The 23,712-nt window shown below is 39.3% G+C and overlaps 1 protein-coding gene across 1 annotated transcript; it reads right to left on the bottom strand.

Annotated features, from left to right (window-relative positions):
- Positions 1-4,598: 4,598 nt before the first annotated feature.
- On the bottom strand, positions 4,599-22,867 carry MagR (Iron-sulfur cluster assembly 1 homolog MagR). The gene is made up of 4 exons (XM_067094938.1): positions 22,410-22,867; positions 19,134-19,187; positions 18,803-18,908; positions 4,599-5,997 (listed from the first exon to the last, which is right to left on the bottom strand). Exons 1-4 carry the CDS (start codon positions 22,485-22,487, stop codon positions 5,849-5,851), a joined length of 387 nt encoding a protein of 128 aa, XP_066951039.1. The 5' UTR covers positions 22,488-22,867; the 3' UTR covers positions 4,599-5,848.
- Positions 22,868-23,712: the final 845 nt, after the last annotated feature.

Below are 23,712 nucleotides of genomic sequence, written 5' to 3'. Positions count from 1 at the left end.
CAGAAAATGTAATTTTGTAACCTTCTTTTGCAAAAGAAAATGTTCGTTACATTTGCCTTGGCAAATGATGGGAGAACTATATGCATACCTCTTTCTGTCAATTATTAGTCTTCTGCATTTCCATGCGTAACTTTGAGACTCGTAAGTTGCTTTATTAGCATAAACCGGGATCGAAATTCGAATCCCAGGCAAAAGACGGTTTACTCTTTCCCTGTGAGACTGGAAGTCAGAGAGAACCATAGGGAGGGCCGACTTCCTATGTGCAACGTAATTTGGCCGTCATTTTCATTGTGTGTAACTGGAGCTGCAGTGACAGCAACGTTTTGTAAACAAACATGCTCTGAGTGCACTGCAACCCACTGTGGGGCCAACAGTTTGTCTTTATGCTGGAACACAACAAACTGCCAATGTTTATTTATTTGACAGCTGTTAAGATTGTTCATTTTATGGACGTATATCAGAAAATATTGGTACAAATAGGCCTATATAAGTATGTAACAGTAAGATGATCACTCAGATACATCACAGCCAAATGTGACTAGATCAGCAGAACAGACTTTGCTCCAAATAATACCTATTTAGGTAATTCCTTAGTGGGATAAAAATTTTATTCTTCTCAGATATTCTTACAGACATGTAGTCCTGTGTGGTATATTTATAAACAAAAATAACCCATAAATGTTTAAACAGTTTTATTCAAAGTTCTGTAAAATAAAATAAAAATAACCCTTGGAAAAATGTTTAACAATTTTATTCAAAGTTCTGTAAAATAAAATAATACATATTTTCAAACATTTAGGCTATGTAAAATTACCTGTAAAAGGACTGCATCTGGAAAAGTAATTATTGTACTTCAGTGTCATTAAATGATGGCAGATATAATAGGCCCTAGGAGAAGAACATGCTAGCAAAATGTCAAGCCTTCGCAAATACCATGCCTTGGCAAAATATGCACAAAATGCTATGCCTGTACACAACCTACTGGAAATACTGTAGGTAGTATTTAATTACTAATCACGTACCACCACCAAAGGCATCAACACATACACATAGCACACATCGTTTAGCATTAAAATCACCACCAGTCCACCACCAAAAGCATTAACACACAGCAAGCTTAATCAAGTTAGACAGGGCTATACTTATCTGTCAGTGTGAAGACCTGTTAATGAAATACACACTGGATTAATATGAATTCATTTATGGGAAATTTTCAAGTTTTCTGTTTTTACGTAATTTCTTTTCTTTGGATGCTTTATTCTTGATTTTCAATTGATATTTTAGTCTCATTGTAACATACAATTGCTTCATAAACTGTACACTTTGAGAACATGAAGGTGTACACAAAAGATCACAGTTGACATTGCGTCTCTAGCAACCTTAAGTTACACACAATCAAATTGCCGCCGGCACTCAGCCAATTACAATGCAGCGCATTAGGAAGTCGGCCCTATCTGTGGTTCTGTCTGGTATAGATGGTATTTTTCTAATTGTTAAAATTATATATATATATGATATACATGTGTATATATATATATATATATATATATATATATATATATATATATATATATATGCAGTATATATATATATATATATATATATATATATATATATATATATATATATATATATATATATATATATATATATATATATAGAACGCTCTTCTTCTTCCCAGCTTGTTCCCATTTTTAATGGGGTCGCCGTGATGCCTTCTTTTTGAAGGACTTTGATTTGGCTTTTGGGTAAACTTTGTGATCCTGATCATTGACATATATATATATATATATATATATATATATATATATATATATATATATATATATATATATATATATATATCATATACATATATTAAGACAAGCTGAATTGTGAATCTCCTGTGCAAGCAAATTTATACAACATTAGCCCCTCATACATATACAAGCAGCTTACTACCTGCATCAACCCCTCTTCACAAGTGTCACATTCAGATCTCTCTTACAAGTTCTTGCTTTTTCTTGGTTATTAATGACCTCCGTTTCCACCATATTTATTCAGCACTACGTATGTCTCTTCCATCCTTCTAACACTTGTGAATAATGTTCTCTTTTCACCAGCTTATCCTCCTCCAATCTTTTTGTATCACCAAACCTTCTCAATAACAACTCTGATCCACACAACTACATATGTCCACATTTCTCACCCTTCCAAATCTTCATATGCAACACATTGTACACAAACAGTTTTTCTCAACAACCCCAACCTTTTTCTCTTCCATTGACATTTGCACATTTCACTTCCACTTAGGAGAGCTGTCCCAGCAATCTCTTCAAGCTTTCACGTCTTGACTGCCATGCAGTAATCAAAGTCCCTTCCCCGTCTTTTCCACACAACCTATCCCTTCCTTGCTTCGACTAGTCTGTGAATTGCCTCTTCTTTCATCCATTATTCATTCTAGTTACTTTCAAATGCAGTAAATATATAAAGTGACCAGTTGCATTCTTCCACATTAAGATTCATTACTCCCTCTTCCTGCCCTCCATTTACCCACATAAACTTACTTTTGCACACATATACTCTAAACTTTCTCCCCTTGCAAATACTTCTAAAACTTTCATCTTTTTCCTAAGCTTCACTTCAGCATCTTAAATCAGTAGCTTATCATCTGCTAGAATCCGCAATTCCACATAACATCTCGACCTGTATTCTTTTAACACAAATTTCCACATCTACCTCCCATTCTCTTTATTCTCACTTCATTCTTTTCATAAAGGTATTAAACAGCAGGGAGACATAACACACTCATGTATATGATCTTTTAGACCAAACCACCTATTTTTCTAACTTCCCTCAGTATCCTCTAAACTGCTTCCCTCTGAATTCTATTAAAAGCCTTTTCTGGGGCCACAAATGCAATGTAAAGCTTTTTTTTTTTATTAATTTCAAACTCCTCACATAAAGACTTCATAATAAGCACAATACCAACACACTCCTTGCCTAAACTCACAATGTTCTGTCATATACAGTTTTTTACTTTATCAAAATCTCACCATATACCTTGCAAGTGACACTGAACTTTACCAATTATCTAAGCCTGTGCATAGGTAAGACCAATGTTATCAATTATTTAGGTCAGTGCTTTTCTAAATGTGGAGTTTTCAACTGAATAAAAAATAGGAGAGTTCAACACACTGAAAGAACCACTGGTATATACAATGTTTCCAGCAGTGCTGGAGTCAGAATCATTTAAAGTTCCCCTTTCAGACCAAAACAAAACTTAGCTTCAGCTGTGTCTACATCATGCCTTGTGCAGATGCTGAAGCAGGAGTGGTGACAAACTATACCTAGACTGTTCATAATGCCCAATTCATTACATTCATTTAACTTCTTCCATCACAGCAACAAGTGGTTCTTTATTAGAATCACTCACTACTTCAAGAAGAATATTGACTCGAATACAAAGCACTCATGAGATGGGCCAAAGTTTCTGTAAATCCACACATGAGGTACAGGTATAGTTTCTGTATTGCTGTTAGCTGAGCAGCCACCTACGACGATCTATCTACGATGTCCTGTAATATATAAAAATGTTCATTTGCTTTGTTCCATTTTCCCTACCAGTGTACCATAAGTAATACTCAGGATTACAAAATAAGTATGAAAAAATATTTTCATGCCCAAAACACAAAATGGCAAATGTGAAAGAGGGGGAGGTGAAGCATCATTTAGTAGATAGACAGGTTCTAGAAGAGTAAAACATTTATTTTAGCATGTGAACACATTAAGATATAGATTAGGTATTGAGAGGATAGTTAAATAAAAAATAAAACAGCCTGATGAAGTGGTAGTGATTGCTAGAACACTGTATATAAAAATGCCTAATTAGTACACAAGGCAAAGCCTATAATGGTATGGCCTCTACTGCTTCATGCAGCATAATAGGCACTGACAAAAAAATTGCATTTGCAAGTGCAAGATAATTTTATGAGTGAGGAAGTGATGAAGAGATGTACCTAGCAGCCAGAAAACCAGACTGGGATCTCAGACTGACATGGTTTGGACACATGATGAGAGGGGATAAGAACCAGTTTGTCAAACAAGCACCTTCAAAATCAACAAAGGTCTTTCCTGCACTAAATAAGAAAAAATATAACCAACAGATTTCTGCCAAGTCAAGGGCATTTTCTGTGAATATTACTATTTTACACACATGAATAATTACTCCAAAAATAATAATAAGCAACCTATAAGCTATAATATTCTGAACAAAAAATATTGTAATTGAAGAGCAAAAAATAATAATCATGAAATTATTAATCTAGCACACCAAAGTGAAAACATCAATAAAGACACTAAAACTTACATAATGAATCCAAAACCAATAACGTAATGGCTACAAATAACACCAGAACCACAACATAAAATATAATATGATACCTGTGAGTGCAAACTGGAGTAGCTCACCTACATACTAAGTGTTGGTACCCTAACTTGAGTCCATAGCGGATGGCCTACTTACCACTGACTAAAAGCTAATAAAACACTCACCATACATTATGTGACCATGTGCAGCAATATATCTTCTCTTTGGTACTGTCAATGAAATTACTACCAAATGTATAATACCTTTATTCTTATATACATTTTCATTTACAGAAATGACTACATTACACTGTACAGTAAACTCCATTGATTTACAATGAGCAAATACCCTCTTCATAACTGCATGTACCTTAACACTAAAATAAATAGTTTGAATTGCACAAGTTGCATGCTTAAGAGTAGAGTAAGTTTTCCTTGAATTCAAAGTGAACACTCATTACTTTGTTGTACTAACTACCAAAATCTCAAATAACTATTCAACACAAAACACTTATGGTATTCAGTCGGCTAAGGATTAAACCTCACAAAAGATGAACTTAAGACCATTCCATTACATCCATGATAACTTTCCACTTAATTTTATCTATTACATTTGTTATTCAGCTGCCTTTTCTCCTTTAAAATCCAGTAACAATAATATCAGAAAAGTCATATCAGTCTTATATGAACATTCTGCATTATATGGTTTTGTCATAATAATAATAATAATAATAATAATAATAATAATAATAATAATAATAATAATAACATCTATACATAGATGTCAACATTAAAATCTTCATATCTAAGGGGATCAAGAGCCACTGTTAGTAGCAGATGTCTCATTTGATCTCCAAACAATGTTATGGTAGATAGTAAATAAAATTTCTATTGAACATTTTGAGAGAACCATTACTTTTTAAAATTCAAATGAACAAACACAGTACCCTGGTCTTGAAATCATGGTAAAATACCAAATTTCAATATGCTGTATTAATGAACATCTATTCTTAATGCTGATCTGGACTGAAAAGAAAAAATTAAGGACTAACAGCACTATGAAAATTAGTTATTTACTAAAGTTAATTTTTTTGCAAACTAATTACTTTAATAAGGTAAACCCTTGAATATGCAAATAAAGCTGACGTAGTTACAGTACAAAGACAAGAATCACAAAAAACTAGACACGTAAAAACAAATTATACTACATTTCTTAAACACTATATCAGGAAATAAAACTGTCCCCTCAAAAGTAATGGTAAGTTGCTCTTGAAAGTATGATTCAAGGATACTTTATTTATGCTTCAGTAAAAGTCCCTAGGCACTGAAAAAAGTGTGTGTTAAAACATTAGGTAGACAAAATGGGTAACTATGAAACCCATGCTAATTTCAGTTCCCCTGACAGACATCATAGCCTAACCTATCTGTATAAAATATGTATACCCTTCTTTTAAAAGCATAGTATCACAACATTTCCAACAATTCCAAATCTTCCCAGATACTATACTGAAAAACTTTCCCCACAACCACAAGTGCCTTTGATGTTGGGGTTATTGAAAACAAACTCTGAGGAGAGCTTGGATTCTACAAAATCCATCTCCGTTCCCAGTAATGTTAGCTGAGCTTTCTTATCGATGATAACTCGGACACCTGCAAAACAAAGTTTCCATGAACCTCCACACAAAATCAGTCAAAGGGTAAGATAATTTAATGGCGTGCATTAATTCTTAATTTAATAACTGCCAATGTTCTACAGAGTTGTCCAGTTAGTTTAGAATGTACTTATAAAAGAGCAACTAGTAAAGAATGTTTTCATTCCTTTCGATGAACACAACCTGAACCATGAGCATTTTTTTAATGTAACAACCAGAAGAGTAGTAAGATACACAGATCCACCTAATTACTGCAAGTGTGATTAAAATCAACGAGTTCATTCTCTTGACAACAATAAAACTGACCACAGTATATAAGGAGCTTTAATACCCATCAAAGATTAACTAAGATTGTTGTTTCATACACACAACTACAGTATCTTAATTATTCAGTAGCCCAGGAAGGATGGATAAACATGGGCTGTTCATTTATAAACCACAGACGCAGTTACAAAGTAGTTGGTGTAAAAAGAACGTGTGTGTGTGCATGTGTTGTTGCTGATTACGTAGTAGAAGTAAAAAAAAATTATGTCGTGAACTTTGAAAAACTAATCTTGATCAGATTTGCCTTGTTCTACTGGTAAAAAATGATGCCGACTGTCAGTATTTCTTTTACTTAGCTAGTTGAGGAGGTTGACACATCTGAAACATTTGGGTGTGTACTTTTTGGTATAGTCCTCATGAGTAGCTACTGTTTTTAAAAGTTACCTACCATGATCTTCAGACTAAGCTTGGAGGTCTCATTTTCTGTGATGGACAAGAAAGGCAGAACTTGGGGTCTCAAAAGCAGTTTTCTCAACAGCCCTGTTACATGTTACTTTGTCCCCTACCAAACAACTGTCCTCCCCAGTAGACTAGCATTTTCTGATAATCTCTTGTATCTGCAATGTTTACTATTTAAAATTTTCCTCTCTCTAAATTTTTTAAAGCAGAAATAACTTACTAATCTTCTCACTGTTAGCAGTTCCTGCATAATACAGCTGATTTTCACCTACTTTGGATGGTTTACAGAGAATTCACAGCAGTTTACAGGAAAGGATAACACAAAAAACTTCCATGTCTGGGTGATTCTGAGTAGCAAATAACAAAATTTTCAACCTTTGGCAAATATTCCTCAACCCCACAGCCAACAATTTCACCTTCTAAAAAACTATAGGTTCCTAGTTTGGGAAAATCTGTAAGTACAGTATTACCCTAATACGAACTGATATGGTAATGATACACTGCCATGAGCCAACCACCCCACGGGGGTTACCACTTGAAGTGAACACTAGAAATTACTCAAGATTCTTTGCAGCATCCACCAACCCCAGTTGCAATGCTTCCTTCCTTTCATTTTCCATCCATTCCCTTTTTTTTTTTTTATCTAACTGTCCAATTACTTTAAACTTCCAATGTTGTTCAATTTTCAACTCTGATTGAAAAACAAATCCCTGGGCAAACTCTGAGCGTAGAAACATGACCCAGCATTCTCCTTATAACAATGAGCCAGCCAAGTCAATGAAGAGGGAAACCAATAGAAGGTCTGGCATTCGAAGTACAAGTAAGTGGAATGATAGGTCAATACATGTATAATAAAGTACATGTACAGTACAAATGACACACTCCCTCTATTCATATTCCTATAATACAAAAAGAACAGATACCAATACTGATATAATACCAAGACCAATGGGACAGGAAACCACGTCCTTAGCAAGTCCAGATCCTACGAGAAAAAAAAAAATGGGAAGTTAAGCATGGGACTCAAACCTGAAGGAAGTGACATACCAGACTTGAAAAGTGAAAGGGTCAAGCAGATCAGAGGAAAATAAACGCTAGGAAAGTTTCAAAGTGTGGAAGTGGAGGAAATGAATACAATCACTGAACTGTACATTTCACGAATTACTGTAGTCTGAAGTAATCATGGCAAGACGTGGCCTTACTGGTACTAGAGGCAGTTATCGAGACGGAGGAACATTCTCATTTACTTCAGTGGAATAGTAATGTAGCCAATGTAACCGTACAAAAAATCTTTGAAGCCCCCAGATGGCTAAGAAAAAGAGAATCAAGAGAAGAGATAAGAGCTCAGTCACTGATCTGACAAAACTGAATTTCATTAAATAGTATCAAGGAGAAAGACAAAAGAACTCCCCATATATGAAAGAATCATTCAAAACATGGAAAAATAAGGTCAACACAAAGTTTTAATAGTTGGACTATACTAGAAAAAAGAAATAATGGAATTTTCAAACGCAATCCTTTATTAGTATATTCAGTGCTCTATGACAAGTTTGAAGTATCCTGAACACTGAAAATGAGGATAGAAAATGATATTTTAATGATAAAATAAAGTTTGTTCATACTTACCTGGCAGATATATATATAGCTGTATTCTCTGTTAGTCCGACAGAATTTCAAAACTTCGACACACGCGGTGGGAGATCAGGTGGTTAGTACCCATTCCGCCGCTGGGGCGGGTATCAGGAACCATTCCCATTTTCTATTCAGATTTTCTAGTGCCACTGTCTCCTGAGGGGAGGTGGGCGGGCACTATGAATATATATATATCTGCCAGAGTAAGTATGAACAAACTTTATTTTATCATTAAAATTTCATTTTGTTCATGAGACTTACCTATCAGATATATATATAGCTGAATACCACCATTGGAGGTGGGTACAGACAGAATAGGTTTTGGAAAAACACACTACATGTAGGTGAAAGATACTTTGGTTCCTTACCTGTTAGCATAGCTGACTTCGTGATTACTGTCACCCAAGTCCGCTTCTGTAACTAGAGTCTCAACAAGGTGTGACCTGTATAGCTGGTGAGTTCTAGATGATCTGTCAGGGGCGTGACCACAATGTGACAAGACCATATTGACCATACAATGAGGGCAAACGAAGTAAAACCAACCACCTGACCAAGCCTAACTAAGTTGGGATAAACGCAACTAAAGCTAACGATTGGGAAGTCATACAGAGCAGTCACCCAACAACCATAAAACACTATCCAACCATTTTCTATAGGATAGGATGAGTGTCATCCCCTGCCCCCAGGAAAGTATCTGCGAAACGTATGGTCCTAGCGAGAAACTGTTCTCATATGTCGTCTTCACATCTCTCAGGTAGTGTGTGGCAGACACAGAGTTGCTCCAAAATGTGGCACCCAGAATGTTACTGAGTGACATATTCTTCTGAAAAACCACTGAAGTCGAACAGCCCTCACCTCGTGAGCATTGACTTTCAAGTTTAAAATCAGTGTCTTGACAGCATGAATGGAGCTTCTTTAATCGTATCCCTCAGAAAAGAAAGCCAGAGCATTCTTTGACATAGGTAAGTCCAGTCTCTTTAATGGAACACCATAAACTATCTGAGGACCTCGACTCCAGCTTCGTCTTGTCTAAGTAGACTTTGAGAGCCTAACAGGGCAAAGGACTCTCTCTGGCTCTTGAATTAGGTTTCAGCCATACCCTTGATTTCGAAGCTCTTGGGCCAAGGGGTTAGACGGACTTTCATTTTTAGCTAAAAGGAAGGGCTTAAAGAACAAACGCGTTATGCCCTTTAAAGCCTATATGTCTACTAAAGGCTTGCAGTTCACTAACCCTCTTTGCAGTTGCTAGAAGCGGTTAGAAAAATAGTCTTCCTAGTAATGTTCCTCAATGGCGCAGAACGAAGAGTTCAAACGAACTGGACATTAGGAACCGTGGCACAACATCCAAATTCCAAGAAGGAGTCCTTAGCCGAGGCACCTTCGAGGTTTCGAAGGATCTGAATAGATCGTGAAGGTCTCTGTTGTTAGACAGATCCAAGTCTCTATGCCTAAAAACAGATGATAGCATACTTCTATACCCCTTGATAGTCGAGACTGCAAGTTTCACATCACTCCTCAGAAATAAGAGGAAGTCTGCTATCTGGCTCACAGAGGTCGTGGTGGAGGAAATGCCCTTCTTTCTACACCATCTCCTAAAGACGGTCCGCCGATTGGTACAAATTGCTGGAAGAAGTCTTCGCTCTGGCAATAGCTTTCGCCACTGGTCTAGAAAAACCTCTCGCTCTGGCCAGCTTCTCGATAGTCTGAATGCAGTCAGACACAGAGCGGGAGGTTTTGTGGTACCTCTCGAAGTGGGGTTGTCTGAGTAGATCGACTCTCATGGGCAGAGATCTCAGAAAGTCTACTAGGAAGGACATGACCTCTGTGAACCATTCCCTCGAAGGCCAAAATGGGGCGATCAACGTCATCCTCGTCCCTTCCGACGACGCAAACTTTCTGATGACTTCTCCGATGATCTTATGCGGGGAAAGGCATACGTCCATCCCGACCAATCCCAAAGAAGAGCGTCCACTGAGAGAGCTCCTGGGTCGAGAACAGGGGAGCAGTAAAGAGAAGTCTCTTCGTCTTGGAGGTTGCGAAGAGATCTACCAAGGACGTCCCCAAAGCTTCCACAGTCCTTGACACACCTCTTGGTGTAGGATCCATTGGTCGGGAGCAGTTGTCGCTGCCGACTTAGAAGATCCTGCGGACGTTCTCGCCTGCAACAAACCTGCGTGAGGATCGTAATATTTCAGGCCTGAGCCCCAGAAGGATGTCCTTTGCTAAGGCGAACAGGGACCGAGTGAGTTCCTCCCTGTTTCTTGAGGTATGAAAGGGCCGTGGTGTTGTCGAGTTGATCTGGACAACTTTCGGTTTAAATGACTTCGCCCCTCGAAGAAAAGAAGGGCCAGCTGAATACCCCAATTCTTTGAGGTTTATGTGCCAGGACACCTGTTCCCCTCTCCAGGTGCCCGACACTTCTTCCCTCCCCAGTGTTGCTCCCCACCCGAAATGGGCCGCGTCGGAAAACAACACTAGGTCGGGGTTCTGAAGTTTGAGAGAAAGGCCTTCTGCCAACTTGATGGATCGAGCCACCACCGAGGTGATTCTTTTACCTTTGGCGAGATGCTCAGAGAAGCTTCAGATTCTCCTTGTCGTGCCAGTTCTCTGCAGGAAGAATTGAAGCGGTCTGAGGTGCAGTCTCCCCAGGGAAACAAACTTCTCCAGTGATGAAATGGTCCCCAGCAGACTCATCCATTCCTCACGAGCATGTTTCTTTCCTCAGGAAGGCTGAAACTTTTTCTAAACACTGAAGTTGTCTTTCTTGAGACGGAAATGCTCGAAAAGCCACTGAATCCATCTGAATCCCAGATAAACGATGGACTGAGTCGAGGTCAGATGGGACTTTTTGAAATTCACCAGAAGTCCCAGGGACTTGGAAGTCAAGGTCAAAGAAGTCGTGTGGAGATCCTCCAGACACCTTGTCGTGACGAGGCTCGAATGACCAATCGTCCAAATAAAGAGAGACTCTTACTCCTCCAAAGTGACCATCTCATAACATTCCTCATTAAGATCGTGAAGACCATAGGAGCTGTGCTGAGCCCGAAGCAAAGGGCCCTGAACTGGAATACCTGTCCCGCAGGGACAAATCTCAGGTATTTCCTCGATAGAGGATGTATAGGGACGTGAAAATAGGCGTCCTGGAGATCGAGAGAAACCATCCAGTCGCCTGGTCTTAGGGCTCCCCATGACCGACTGGGGCGTCTCCATTACTAACTTTTCCTTCAGAACGAAATGGTTCAACTTGCTGACGTCCAGAACTGGTCTCCATCCCCTGACTGCTTCGGAACCAGAAACAGCCTGTTGTAAAAAGCGGGGATTGTAAATCCGAGACTTGCTCCACAGCTCTCTTCTCGAGCATTTGCTCGAGCAGGTCGAAGAGATCTGCTGTTTCTCCTGATGATAGGATGGCGACAGATCTATGGGAATCGTACTTAATGGAGGCAATCTGAGGAATGGGATCTTGTATCCCTTTTACGATGACTTGGAGGGACCAGCTGTCCGTCCTCTCTCTCTCCAGGCTCTTGCAAAGAAAGGAGCCTGGCTCCTACAGTGTCTGAAGGTCTCTGAGTCATTTCTTGCCCCTGGTCTTAGAAGGGCTCTACCTCTTGAGGACCTCTTCCTCAAAGGCGATCTAGAGGAGGGTCCTCCACAGAAAGGGCTTCTGAATCTTGGAAGCCTGCCCAGGAAGAAGTCGAAGGGGCTGCAGGACGTCTGAAGACTGGGCCAGGAGGTCTGAGTAGCCTTCTCTTGCAATGTGGGCCATATCCTTGACTAAGGGTTGGGGAAAAGATGGCTAGAAAGCGGAGCCGAACAACAATTCTGCCTTCTGAGTAGGAGAGACCGACCCGACTTCGCCTGTGAAGTTGCAGTAAATGGCTCTCTTCTTTAAAAGCCCCGTACAGAAATGGGCAGCCAGTTCTTGGAGCCATCCCCTAACCGCCTTGTCCATACAGGATAGGACACTAAACAAATCTCCCAGGCTAATGGAGTCAGGGCTACGAGCCTGCAAGTCCAGGACTCCCAGGCACCAGTCCAAAAGTTAAAAACTTCTAAAGACCTGAATAGGCCTTTCAGATGGTGATCGGTCTCAGATAAAGACCAGGACACCTTAGCTGAAGAAAGGAGAGACCTTCTGGGAGCGTCCACAAGGCTGGCAAAATCCCTTGGGAAGAGGAAGGAACTCTCCAACCAACCTCCTCTCCTGTCTCGTGCCAAATTCCTGCTTTTCCACTCAATCTTGATGGAGGCAGGGCGAAAGAAGTCTTGCACTGAGCCTTCCTGAGTCCATCCACTCCTGAACCTTGTTAAGGCCCTCTTCGTGAGAGACGTCGCCATCTTCACAAAACCAGAAGACTTTGTGACTTAGAGCGAGGTTAGCTGCGGGGAGGCGAGAAACAGAGGTTGAAACTTGTCCCCAAACAAGTCTTTCAGCAGCCTAGTTAAGAACAGTAGTCTGCAGAAGCTGAAGAAGAAGAGGACTGATCCTCAACTGCAGGATCCGAGCGCAAGAAAGCTCTCCTTCTTCCACAGGAGCAACTGAAGGGGCAGGAGAAGGGCCGGGAGGACAGAAATCCTTGCAGACCAACATGCAAAGGACTTCTGCTTGGAAGAAGTCCGAGAGGGAAGTCGCGAAAAGTCTCGAGCAGAAGAGTCAAAATGAGAGTCCGGCTGGCGTCTGGCGAGAATCGGCGACTTCTTGGCGAAGCGATCCGGCGAAGTCCTGGTGAGCGAGCAGCGAGGGAGGCGTCATGCCTCGCGGCAAGAGCGTCGTGCCCGAGCAGCAAGGCGTCTTGGCGAACTGCAAGGGGCGTCCTGTCGGCAGCCAGGGCGTCATGGCGAGCAGCAAGGGCGTCATGTCGAGCAGCAGCAAGGGGCGTCCTGCGCGAGCAGCATGAGCGTCACGCTTAGCAGCATGAGAGCGTCATGACGAAACAGAGGGTGCGTAAATAGGGGCGTCAAGCCTGGCAGCATGAAGGCGCATCAGGCGGAAGTGCGATCCCTGTCAAGACCAGTAAAGCGGCTGAGCAACAGGACTTCTAGGCGGGCGAAGCATGAGGGGCGACTGACGAGCGAGCGTGGAGGAGAAGGGAAGGTTTGAACCTCTTGATCGGCGGCGAGGAATCGCTTCGGCGACGACGCATCAGTCTCCTTCTGGGCCGTGCGAAGCCAATTGCTCCTGCATGCCTGGGAGCAGCTTACGGTGGAGAAGATTCCTCCTCAGGAGAAGGACTGATCCTATGAGGAAGAAGAGGAGCGAGGACGCCTTCTTCCTTCTCGCAGGGGAAGCAACAGCCTTCTTTCTGGAAGCGGCGGGCGCTCAAAAGCGTCATCGTCCGATGGCGTCCGGTCCTCTTCTGCGGTGGGATGGCGTCAAAATCCTCCGGAGAAGCGGCGTCACGAGAAAGGGGCGTGGCGTCCCCAACTTTGAAGCTTCTCTTCAGGGCGAGAATCGAGATTTCCATTCCCGGCGGGGAGGAGAATCGGGGAAGAGCAATCCTTGGGATTACGTGCCGAGCACGATCCTTGGCAGCCTGAAGCGTCATCAGGACATGCGAAGGGGCGCCAGATCGGTGCAGGGGTCGCGTAACCCTCTTGCGGCTTCGACTTGCCCACTCCCTGAGTCATGGGAGTCCGACAGATGTCTGACCTAGAGGCGTTATCGGCCGATCTAGCGCCCCCTCCACAACACTAGGGGGACGGACACTATCACTGCACTTCACAGCACTTTGAAGGCGAGCATATTAACTTCAGGTACGAATGGAAGACATAATAATAACCAGGGCATCACCATCATAGACACAACCCCAGGGTTGAGGCAACACCACAGGGTTAGGAAGAGCTATCTGGGAGGTTAACAGGTGGCACACACTACCCTGACTCCTACCACTTCTGGAGGAAGCCTGATCTATCTTAAACTCTAGCTTTCTCACATAAGTCATAAGTCCTCCAACTAGCATCAGACAAAGATTCACTCCTTGCATCGGTCATTCAACAAACAAACATGTCCTCTACAGCCGAGCATACAGTGTGAGGATCTACCGAAAATTTTAGGGTAGCCTCACCTTACCAGTCTTGCACCACGGCAAACTCGATAACTAGAAGAACTAGATTCAGACATCTTAATCCCAGGAAAAAACAAAGCAAATCAAAACAAACCACAATAGCGTATGCCTAGCCACAAGTCCAAGTCAAAAAACCAAAAATCAAACAAATACTCAGAGTGACAACCAAGTTTAAGCGAAATCCAAGGCGGAGTACTGAAAACAAGTGTTGACAGTACGGCGACAGAAAAATCTGAATAGAAAATGGGAATGGTTCTGATACCCGCCTCCCAGCGGCGGGAATGAGTACTAACCACCTGATCTCCCACTGCGTGTCGTAAGTTTTGAAATTCTGTCGGACTAACAGAGAATACAGCTATATATATCTGACAGGGTAAGTCTCATGAACAAATTGGGGTTCAATGACATTTTCATCAAAAAGACTCAAGGATCTCCTCTTATATATATCTGTAATACTAGGTTTGATAAATGAAAAAAGCAAATTTCCATGTTCATAGCAAATAACCGTAGGGCTGGGAGACAAAGGTAGGAAAAATGTGTACGGTTAACTCCTTAGCATAAAGTAAGAATAGGAGAAGATCAAGACCAAAAATTTTATACAAAGACGATAAAAAGTGTAGGCAAAAGCAAATAATGACAGAACACCAAAAGAGAAGGGAAAGGAAGCAGATGTGCTGCTAACAACAACAGATGTAAAGCAGCTATACTATACAGTAAGACATATAAGATCCTCCAGAATCATGCTGAAAGATGACCAAACATCTGTGAAATAGATGTTCCCGATACATTCTGTCCTATAAAATATAGTGCTAGTAATCAGAAAGAAGAGGTGGATTCAAGATATTTCAGAGTATAATTTTTTACACTACAGTAGAACTCCAGACCTCGAAATGTGATTCAGTTGAGATCCAAATAAATTTTTTCCACAAGAAATAACTGAAAATGGATTAATCCATTCTTGACCACCAGTTATTACCCTAACCTTCCCTTTTCATACAAAACATTACATATAAATTACAATTAAACAAGTTCCAAGTTAAATAACAAACTGTATTTTATGAACTTTTTTATTTTAAAATGTATACTGTATGAAAAAAAACGCCCTGTGTCCAATACAGCTGTATTACCGATGGGAGACCAAGCGCTGAGCGCAATAGGCTGGGCTAGGCACTGTACTGGTAGGCACAAAATTGTTGTTAACAAAAAAACACTGAAAAATAACCCTAATTATTTCAGTGTATATGAATAAAATATTAAAAAATAAGCCAAATTATGTCTGTTATCATAAGCTTAAGAAAAATTGCTTAATGATAAAGCTGCAGCTTGCCTTTCAGCCGTTTGCCACGAGCAGATGTAAACAAAGCTTAGCGCCGCCTGGTAGCCTATCGTGGTAACACACAGACATTTACAACAGTTTATTTATGTAAATTTCATACTGAGTCTACTGGAATGTACTATAATACTCTCACAATAAGGTACTGTACACAATCCTTTATCCGAAATCCTCAGGGCCAAATGTGTTTTGGTTTTTGGAATTTTTCAGATTTTGGAACTGTGGGGTCAGGAGCATAATCAAACATCACTACTGCAGCAAAACTACTGCAGCAAAAACGTATTTTTCCCGTTTCATGTATTTTCATTACAGTTATTTATTCATTATACAGGCAGTCCCCGAGTTACAACGGGTCCAGCTTACGACGTTCTGAGGTTACAATGCTTTTCAAACATATTCACCAGAAATTATTTCCTGGTTTAAGGCAGAACGGCTGATCAACAGAAGAAATAGGGCAGAATAAAAATTTGGAGGTTTTTTCTCTCAATAAAATTACGTTTACATCGTTTTTTCAATGTTTTCATTAAAGTAAGGTTTTCTTAGGATTTTTGATGATATCTGATGACTTTTCGGCTTACGACCGGGCGTGGGAATGGAACCCCCGCAGTAAACCAGAGACTGCCTGTAGTTTATTATTATTTATATTAATATAATGTTAAACGAATGTGAGATAATTAAGATCATCAATAATAAAACAGTGGGACAATTAGGACAATATGTTCGCTAACATTTTTCAACAAAAACATTCAGTAAAATGCAAAAATATACATTAGAATAATTGTAATTCAATTTGTGAATTTTAACAATAAGTACGACTATAAAATACATTTCATTTTATCGATCTTGGAGAGGATTGTTCTTTATTGTTACTGTAGTAACGTCGTCGTCAGTTTGCAGTCGGAAATTTGAGGTAAGTCTGGGAATAGGATTTGCAAGTGATGACACATCATTACGACAGAATGTCGAGGGATTTTTCATACCACTATATTAAAATTAAAAATACTGTTAAATTCTTGTTTTCTTGAAGAAATAAGTTTATATAAAGCAAATTACTGAGTAATTTTTCCAAGCTTCAGTCAAATAATTACGATCAAGCAACATTCAAACTTAATGCCTTACAATTTGTGATTGAAATGTCTAAAAATAGAACATAAGTAGAGGGCTGTTACTTGCTAACAGTTCTCCATGTCAACCAGCCGGCCAATCCGGTTTTAGTTGTACAGTATTCTGTCTGAGAAAGAATGTTTCACTCATGTGATGATGACGTAAGTACGTGTGTTTTAAATATACAGTAGTGCGTAGTTTTAAATAAAGATGTATTACCTGTACTATACATTTTTTAAAACATTATGAATACACACACAGTGTGTGAATATGTGCTCATATCTTTAGAGAGACTCAAATTAGCAGTATCTTTTCTTGAGAGAGAGAGAGAGAGATCTCTCGAGATGTTAATCCATTTCTGTTTCCTGTTTCACACTTACTGGCAAATAAATAAAATTAATATTTTTTTGTCTTCAAAGGATATGTCTTTTAAAACATGAAAAGATATATTACTTGCTTAGCAGTATCTTTTAAAACATGAACACACACTGTGTATACCCACTGGATAAAGACTCAAATTAGAGTATCTTTTGAGAGAGAGAGATTATTCAGGATTCTACGGCTTGGCAGATGTACAATTATTTTATTATCTTGGGATTTTCTAAGGTCAACTCTTGAGATTTTGTAAGAAAAATAATTTGACTAACAGCACACACCCTGTAGCACACCAGACCACCAGCCTTATGAATTGACGTTCTACTTTCAATTTTAGATGTTTTCAGTTTTTAGAATTTTGGATAAAGGATTGTGTACTTGTATTTCATGCACAGAATCATACATTTTTCCCTACAAAATCACTTTAAAATATCTTCCAATAAATGTTATGATACTAAAATTGTTTTTTCCACAAAATATCCTTGTAAAATAGGGGTGTGTTATATCTCGTATGCAAAGAAGCACGTGTCTTCTACGTCGGCAAATACAGTACTGCCTCCGAAACACTATCACCTGCAATCTGTTTTTGCATTTATCCATACTAACAACAATTTTTCTATTTCATCTATCATGGGAGGCCTCTGTTTGTCAAACTCATAACCCCTTAGCAATACCGATAATGTACTTTTTGTCTCTTTGTGCTATATAAATGTACTACAGTAATCTTGGTAGCTTAAACTGAGATGCTAAATCAGTCACAAGAATGCCTCTTTCATACTTTTCAATACAATAATCTCTTTTTTAAGTTCAATTGTGGTTCTTACCGTTTTCCTTTTCTGCTTGTCTGCAATGGCTTTCTTGGGACCAATGTTTTTATGACAATACAGTACAAAAAGCCACAAAAACTGAGGAAATAGATAAAAATACTGAAGCACAGCCAAGTCAGGTTTAATCAACACCTGGGAACAATGGCAACTAGCGCCAACTGACTGAAACACAAAACACTGTTTACAAATATCACTTGGTTTATCGGGTTGGAGCCTGGTTCTTGTTCGAGCCCCAAAGCAAAATTTACTCAAAATTTTGAGTCGAAATCCGATTATGTCGAGTTCTGACACGGTCAAGGACCAGAGTTCTACTGTATTGTGATAGTGCGAAGTAAACATCAAAACAGCATTTTGTAGGAGTTTAACAACCACCTTTCTTAGGTATGGGCTGAACTAGTGCATGTTTTCAGGAGGAAGGATTAGGTCAAGATTAAAAGATCCAGCAAGAAAAGATGACAGCAAACCATAGTTGCAAGTTCAACAGTAATCTCCATAAGGAATAATGCAAGAAGAATGATACAAGTACATGTCAAAATGAAAATTAAGCAGTAACAACCAATGAACAAAATACGTAACAGCATTTCCTGACATATCAATAAAAGAAGGGATTCAATCAAGACATACAGAACAAATTCCATGAGGGCGTCACATGCAGCAGATTATACCAAAGGTCCCTACTTCATTAATAACACCAAGGATTTATATAAACAAAAATTAGTTCAAATAATCCCTAATCATACTCACCATCCTGAATAACTTCTTCATCAAATTTCCCTTTTTCTGTTGCATAATTCAAGGTATAGCTTAAACCATTGCAACCACGCTGACGGACACCAACTTTCAATCCCATCTGTGAAAGCAATCATCATTAACAGGTGGCAAGCTGACATTTTAAGACATACGGAAGTAAAATAAAGTAAGAAAATTCCACTTAACTTTAAATGGTTCTATGACAATGTACACTTGATTGTGACCTAAAAAGGACACAGAACAGTACTTAATTTCTATTTTCAAAGAACTACAAATTCATAACAATATGCATTTGATCTACACTTTACAACACAATCATACTTACAGCATCTGGCTGCTTTTCTAATAACTGCTTCACCTTCTTTACAGCATTCGGAGTCTGTAAATATGTTAAAAAAAAAACCATTAAAGACCTACACACTTGTGCATACAAAGACACAAAATTATTCTTGAATAAGAATACAGTACTGCTTACGTCAACTGACACAGAACATTCTACAGCACACATAACAAGAAACATTCTATCACACCAATAACAAGTGTTCCAGATATATTCTGATTTTCTTCTTAGAGCCTAATCTGTGCAAACAAGATAAAATTCAACTGTAATTTCTGAAATATAGGAAGTAATCCGGCATAGGCTACACAGCTTGGCATAAAACATCAAATTATTTAGATTTAGGAAAATTGTACAATGCTTTAATAAGAATCTTAAAAACACAACTCAGTCATAAAAATTTATCAAAACAGTACAAGACAATTACAAAGGAAATTAGAGTACAAAATGTGCCTAGGACCAGGGACAGAGATACATCTTAACCTAAACTAGGGCACAAAATGAGGGGGTTTCCTTTATCATTCCTAGAGACCCCATCCTACCTTGACCTACAGTTGTTACCATAATTTATTGATATTGGTCTGGTGCTAGTGCATATTTACAGTAATTAAAATATAAATAAAAAAGTCCAATTCCTCAATGATAGGGCTACCACCCAGTTTTCCCAAATCACAGCTAGGCTGTTGGATTTGTAATTAATTTGTAAAATAATTGAAGAATTTATTGGACTTTGTGATCCAAGGCCAAAGTTTTTCAGTGTAGTGAAAGTGACATGTCAAGTGTTAAGGGGATTCTCTCTTTACCTATAAAGAGGATAAACCATAAAAAAACAGAGTTTCTTTACATTTTGCTGTTCCCCTTAAAAAGTCTTTCCAACTTTGCATAGATTTTACCATTCTTATTTCAAAATGACAAATTTCTTAAGTATGTAATTTGTATTTTTCCTAATATACACACACCTGAATTCTTTACATAGGGGATTTACTTTCAGCGCAAGCTGGATCCAATTGTTCAACTTAAAACAAAGTGGATATTGGTAGTTGGCTACCAACAGAAGAGGAGGAACCCCCTTCATCCTTTTGTCCCAGGAACCAGAATGAGGGGTGGCTAGAGGTGGGTTTGTATGTTAGAAAAATACAAATTACTTTAAAAATTTGTCATTTGTTCCTACATGTACAGTATACAAACCCTCGGTCTTTACATAGGGGAGACTTACTCCTTGGTGGGAGGATTCTGAGCAAATCTCTGAACTGACTGACAGTTTGCCTCACCTGGGGCCTCTTTCTTGGTCATGTAGATCAAAAGAAGGGGATCCATGCCTCTGATCTGTTGAGCATATGTGATGTTCAACTGTCAGACTTCTGGGCCTTCGAATAAATGGAAGGTAACTTCATTGATTCGAAGATAGGCTTGGATGAACCCATACTGTCAAGGACAATAAAGCTGAAGATTACCAACAGTTCTGTTAATTGTTATTCCCTCTCTTCCCTTGCTGGAGAGAGGGTAGGAGTTGCATCTATTAATCCAAAAAGAGCTAGATTATAAACAAGATACTCAGTCATCTAGAACACCTGCATGCACGCCCGTCCAGCACGTGACAATTTGCTAACCGTCCCTAAGAAGCGTATAAAAGTGAAGGTAGGAGGCCAGTCCCACACACACACACCCTCTTTTACAGCCGTATACTCAGGCGAGATGCTACCTGTCCTCAAGAGCTGGGTGATCTACATGACTTTTGAGCAGCCACTATAGAACCCAAGGAAAAAGAGTCTGAGGATCTATGGGCAACGTCCCAAAGGTAAAAGGAGGCACCACTTCTTGACCAAGCCAGAACCAAAAACAAGTTGTCGGCACTAAGTTTGGAGGTGAAATCCTAAGTGGTAATGCAAAAGGCCTCTGGGCACTTCGTACCCTTTAGGGTCTTTAGAAACATAATGCTTAGAAACATAATGCTTATAAACTGGTGATCACCCGACGAATCAGGCAGAACAACAGGAAGTCGTAAGCCCATGACTTAAATCCTGGATGTGAAAGATGTCTCCTAGACGCTAATAGCATCTGGAATTCCTAGGAGGTCACTTATCCAAGTAATGACTAGCCCCAACATTTCTAACCATAAATGCCAAATATGTCTCCTGAACGTCAACAGCATTTTGCGTTCCTAAGAGGTCGCCTATCCAAGTACTGACCAGATCCAATTGTTGCTAAATTCACTGACCGGACGAGGAGCAGAAAATACTGTTTGTAATGGTTAGGGATAGATAAACTTGAGGTTAAGATGAATTTCTGTAATTCACTTGAATGATTTAAGATGCCTAAGTTATGTTAAGTGGGAGGGCCTAAGCTGCTGGCCACGTAAGGCCAGTCACCTTACGTTAAATTAGGATAAATTCTTTATTTTACCCTGACTTTTATGGCACTCTTGGTTTGGCTGGGGAAAAGGAGGGGGGTGGGGGGAGTCCTAGCCATCCAGGCAAGGACCCAGCACCCTAAATTAAGTTAGGTTGGGAAAGTTTGGGTTAAGATGGATTACTGTAACTGTCCATGCTGTTTTCTGGCTTTCTTAATTTTGGAGGGACTGTTACTGTCGATACACATGGATTAAGTGTTTCATGATTGTGATTTATGCAATTCCTGCCTTTCTGATTGCATGGCACTTTTTTTTTCAGTTCAATGTTATCGAGAAACCCATTTCCCAGTAGACTAAGAACTAAAATAATAGTTGGATATAAGGGGCAGGAAAAATGCTCCACCCCCCAAAAAATAAAAAAAGCATTTTGAAATGACAAAGATGTCAAAAATATATAAAACACAAGATAGGCCTCGGCTAACGAATGGAAAAAATGCAAGGTTTTTGTATCTGGCCATGAATAGGCTACAGTAATTCTTTCATCTTCACTTCAAAGGCTATTTCACAAGGAAAAACAAAAAATTACCATCACTAGACCATCTGTTCTATTCAACTGGGTTATGGCGAAAGAGTAACCTTCCCTTGAATAGCAACTAACCTAACGTCTGGCCTACCCCTCGTCAATGGCATGCTTAAAGGTCTGGCCAGCCCTGCTAAGCTAAACAGTCACAAATGTAATAAAACAAGTTAGAACGATTGACCTACACCTTTATTACGCTGCTCGAGCTACTACGAGCGATCTGTGAAAGTGCAGTAGTATCCAGCTTTAGATTTGGCTTAGGGTACTTGGGTACGATGCGCTACACTTGATTTTGGCTGGCAGTCTACCCTAATCTTAGATTCCCTTCACTTACCAAGACTAAAGCTGCTCTGGTAGGTATTAATCTTCTGGCCTTTACTGCTCTGACAGTAGCTGACGCCACTGAAGCCATTGTTTGAGGTAAAGAACTCTACGTTCCTCCAGGGTTTACCTATCAGTCACTGTTTACATAAATGCTACTGAGAATTTTTGAGGACTACGAGCCTACACTATTTAACGTCTGAGTTGTTGCATCATTGCATGACGTAAGAGATTTCAACCTTATGGAGAACTTTTTAAAATGTTCTGCCTAACTATATTAACCAGTGATTTAAGGCTTGTTCTAATATATAAAGAGGATGTTAAGTAAGCGATAACTATTAAAATGTCGTTAGTTTTATTTTAGACTAACTTTACGAGAATCAATTATCACATAACCGGAAGGCTACGACCAATATTTTCAATCTTTGCAACGGCGCACACAAAATCTGCGCAATTGGCGTTTCTTTGGTCGTGACAGTTACGTTTGAGTTGCATAAAGGCAACATTCCTCAGAGAGGTGCCTGATTGCTTTCATTAATTATGATAAACTGTTGAAAATAACAACTTAATACAATAGTGGAGATAAAAGGGACATTAAAACTAGATAAGAAATATACCTCATTTCTGAAATCTATTGTTATGCCTGTGATTCGTAACTATAAAGGCTGTTTCAAAGGCAGGTACGCTAACTGGACTACAAAAATATAGCGGTCAAATGTATAAAAAAAAACATGGCATTAATATCACTGTATAAAATATATAGTTTAGTTTTCTGCATGAAAGACAGAATTAAAACAAAGCGTCAGCTTTGTCACCTTATCTCGAGAGTTTTTACAAGTTGCAAATCTTGAAATGAAAAGGCGCAGTGCCTAAACCTCCTTGATTCCTTAAGAAGGAATTAAAAGGTAATAAGGCTCATGAGAGAGAATGATACTCACGCTATTATATTCAGACATTCGGCAGTAAACGGTTTCTTTTAAGGTCAAACACTCAATATCTGAAGGTTTTATTGTAGACTAAAAACTTACCGTAGACAAAACTTAAGTGGTCTAGTGCACGTAAGTTTCTACATTTCTTCCCACTCAATTCGTCACGCCTAACGTGCCAGGTCACGCATTTTCTACCATTTCAACTTTATATGTATTTGTCCAACTGTCATAAATCATGCATCGTATGTTTCTTTATTCGCAGGCATCAAGACTGTGTCCATATTGAAGCTGTATACGTTTTTGTATTGTAAATTGTACTTGTTCGCCGAATATTATTGTTAATAATTGTTTTTTACCTCAGGTCACGCTCAATGTCATTGTCTTCCG

This window comes from Macrobrachium rosenbergii, chromosome 51, assembly GCF_040412425.1.
Source record: "Macrobrachium rosenbergii isolate ZJJX-2024 chromosome 51, ASM4041242v1, whole genome shotgun sequence".
In the NCBI taxonomy this organism is placed as follows: Eukaryota; Metazoa; Arthropoda; class Malacostraca; order Decapoda; family Palaemonidae; genus Macrobrachium; species Macrobrachium rosenbergii.
The sequence above is the reverse complement of the archived record's forward strand: the minus strand, read 5'-3'. Positions and strand labels throughout refer to the sequence as shown.

What these genes read in the sequence shown, in the direction of transcription:
- MagR (XM_067094938.1), bottom strand. Translation starts at nt 22,487, where the DNA reads ATGGCTTCAGTGGCGTCAGCTACTGTCAGAGCAGTAAAGGCCAGAAGA. An exon ending in TAGAAAAGCAGCCAGATGCT is followed by an intron (nt 18,909 to 19,133) that starts GTAAGTATGATT and finishes TTGCTTTCACAG; the next exon opens with ATGGGATTGAAAGTTGGTGT. An exon ending in TGAAGAAGTTATTCAGGATG is followed by an intron (nt 5,998 to 18,802) that starts GTGAGTATGATT and finishes TTTGTTTTGCAG; the next exon opens with GTGTCCGAGTTATCATCGAT.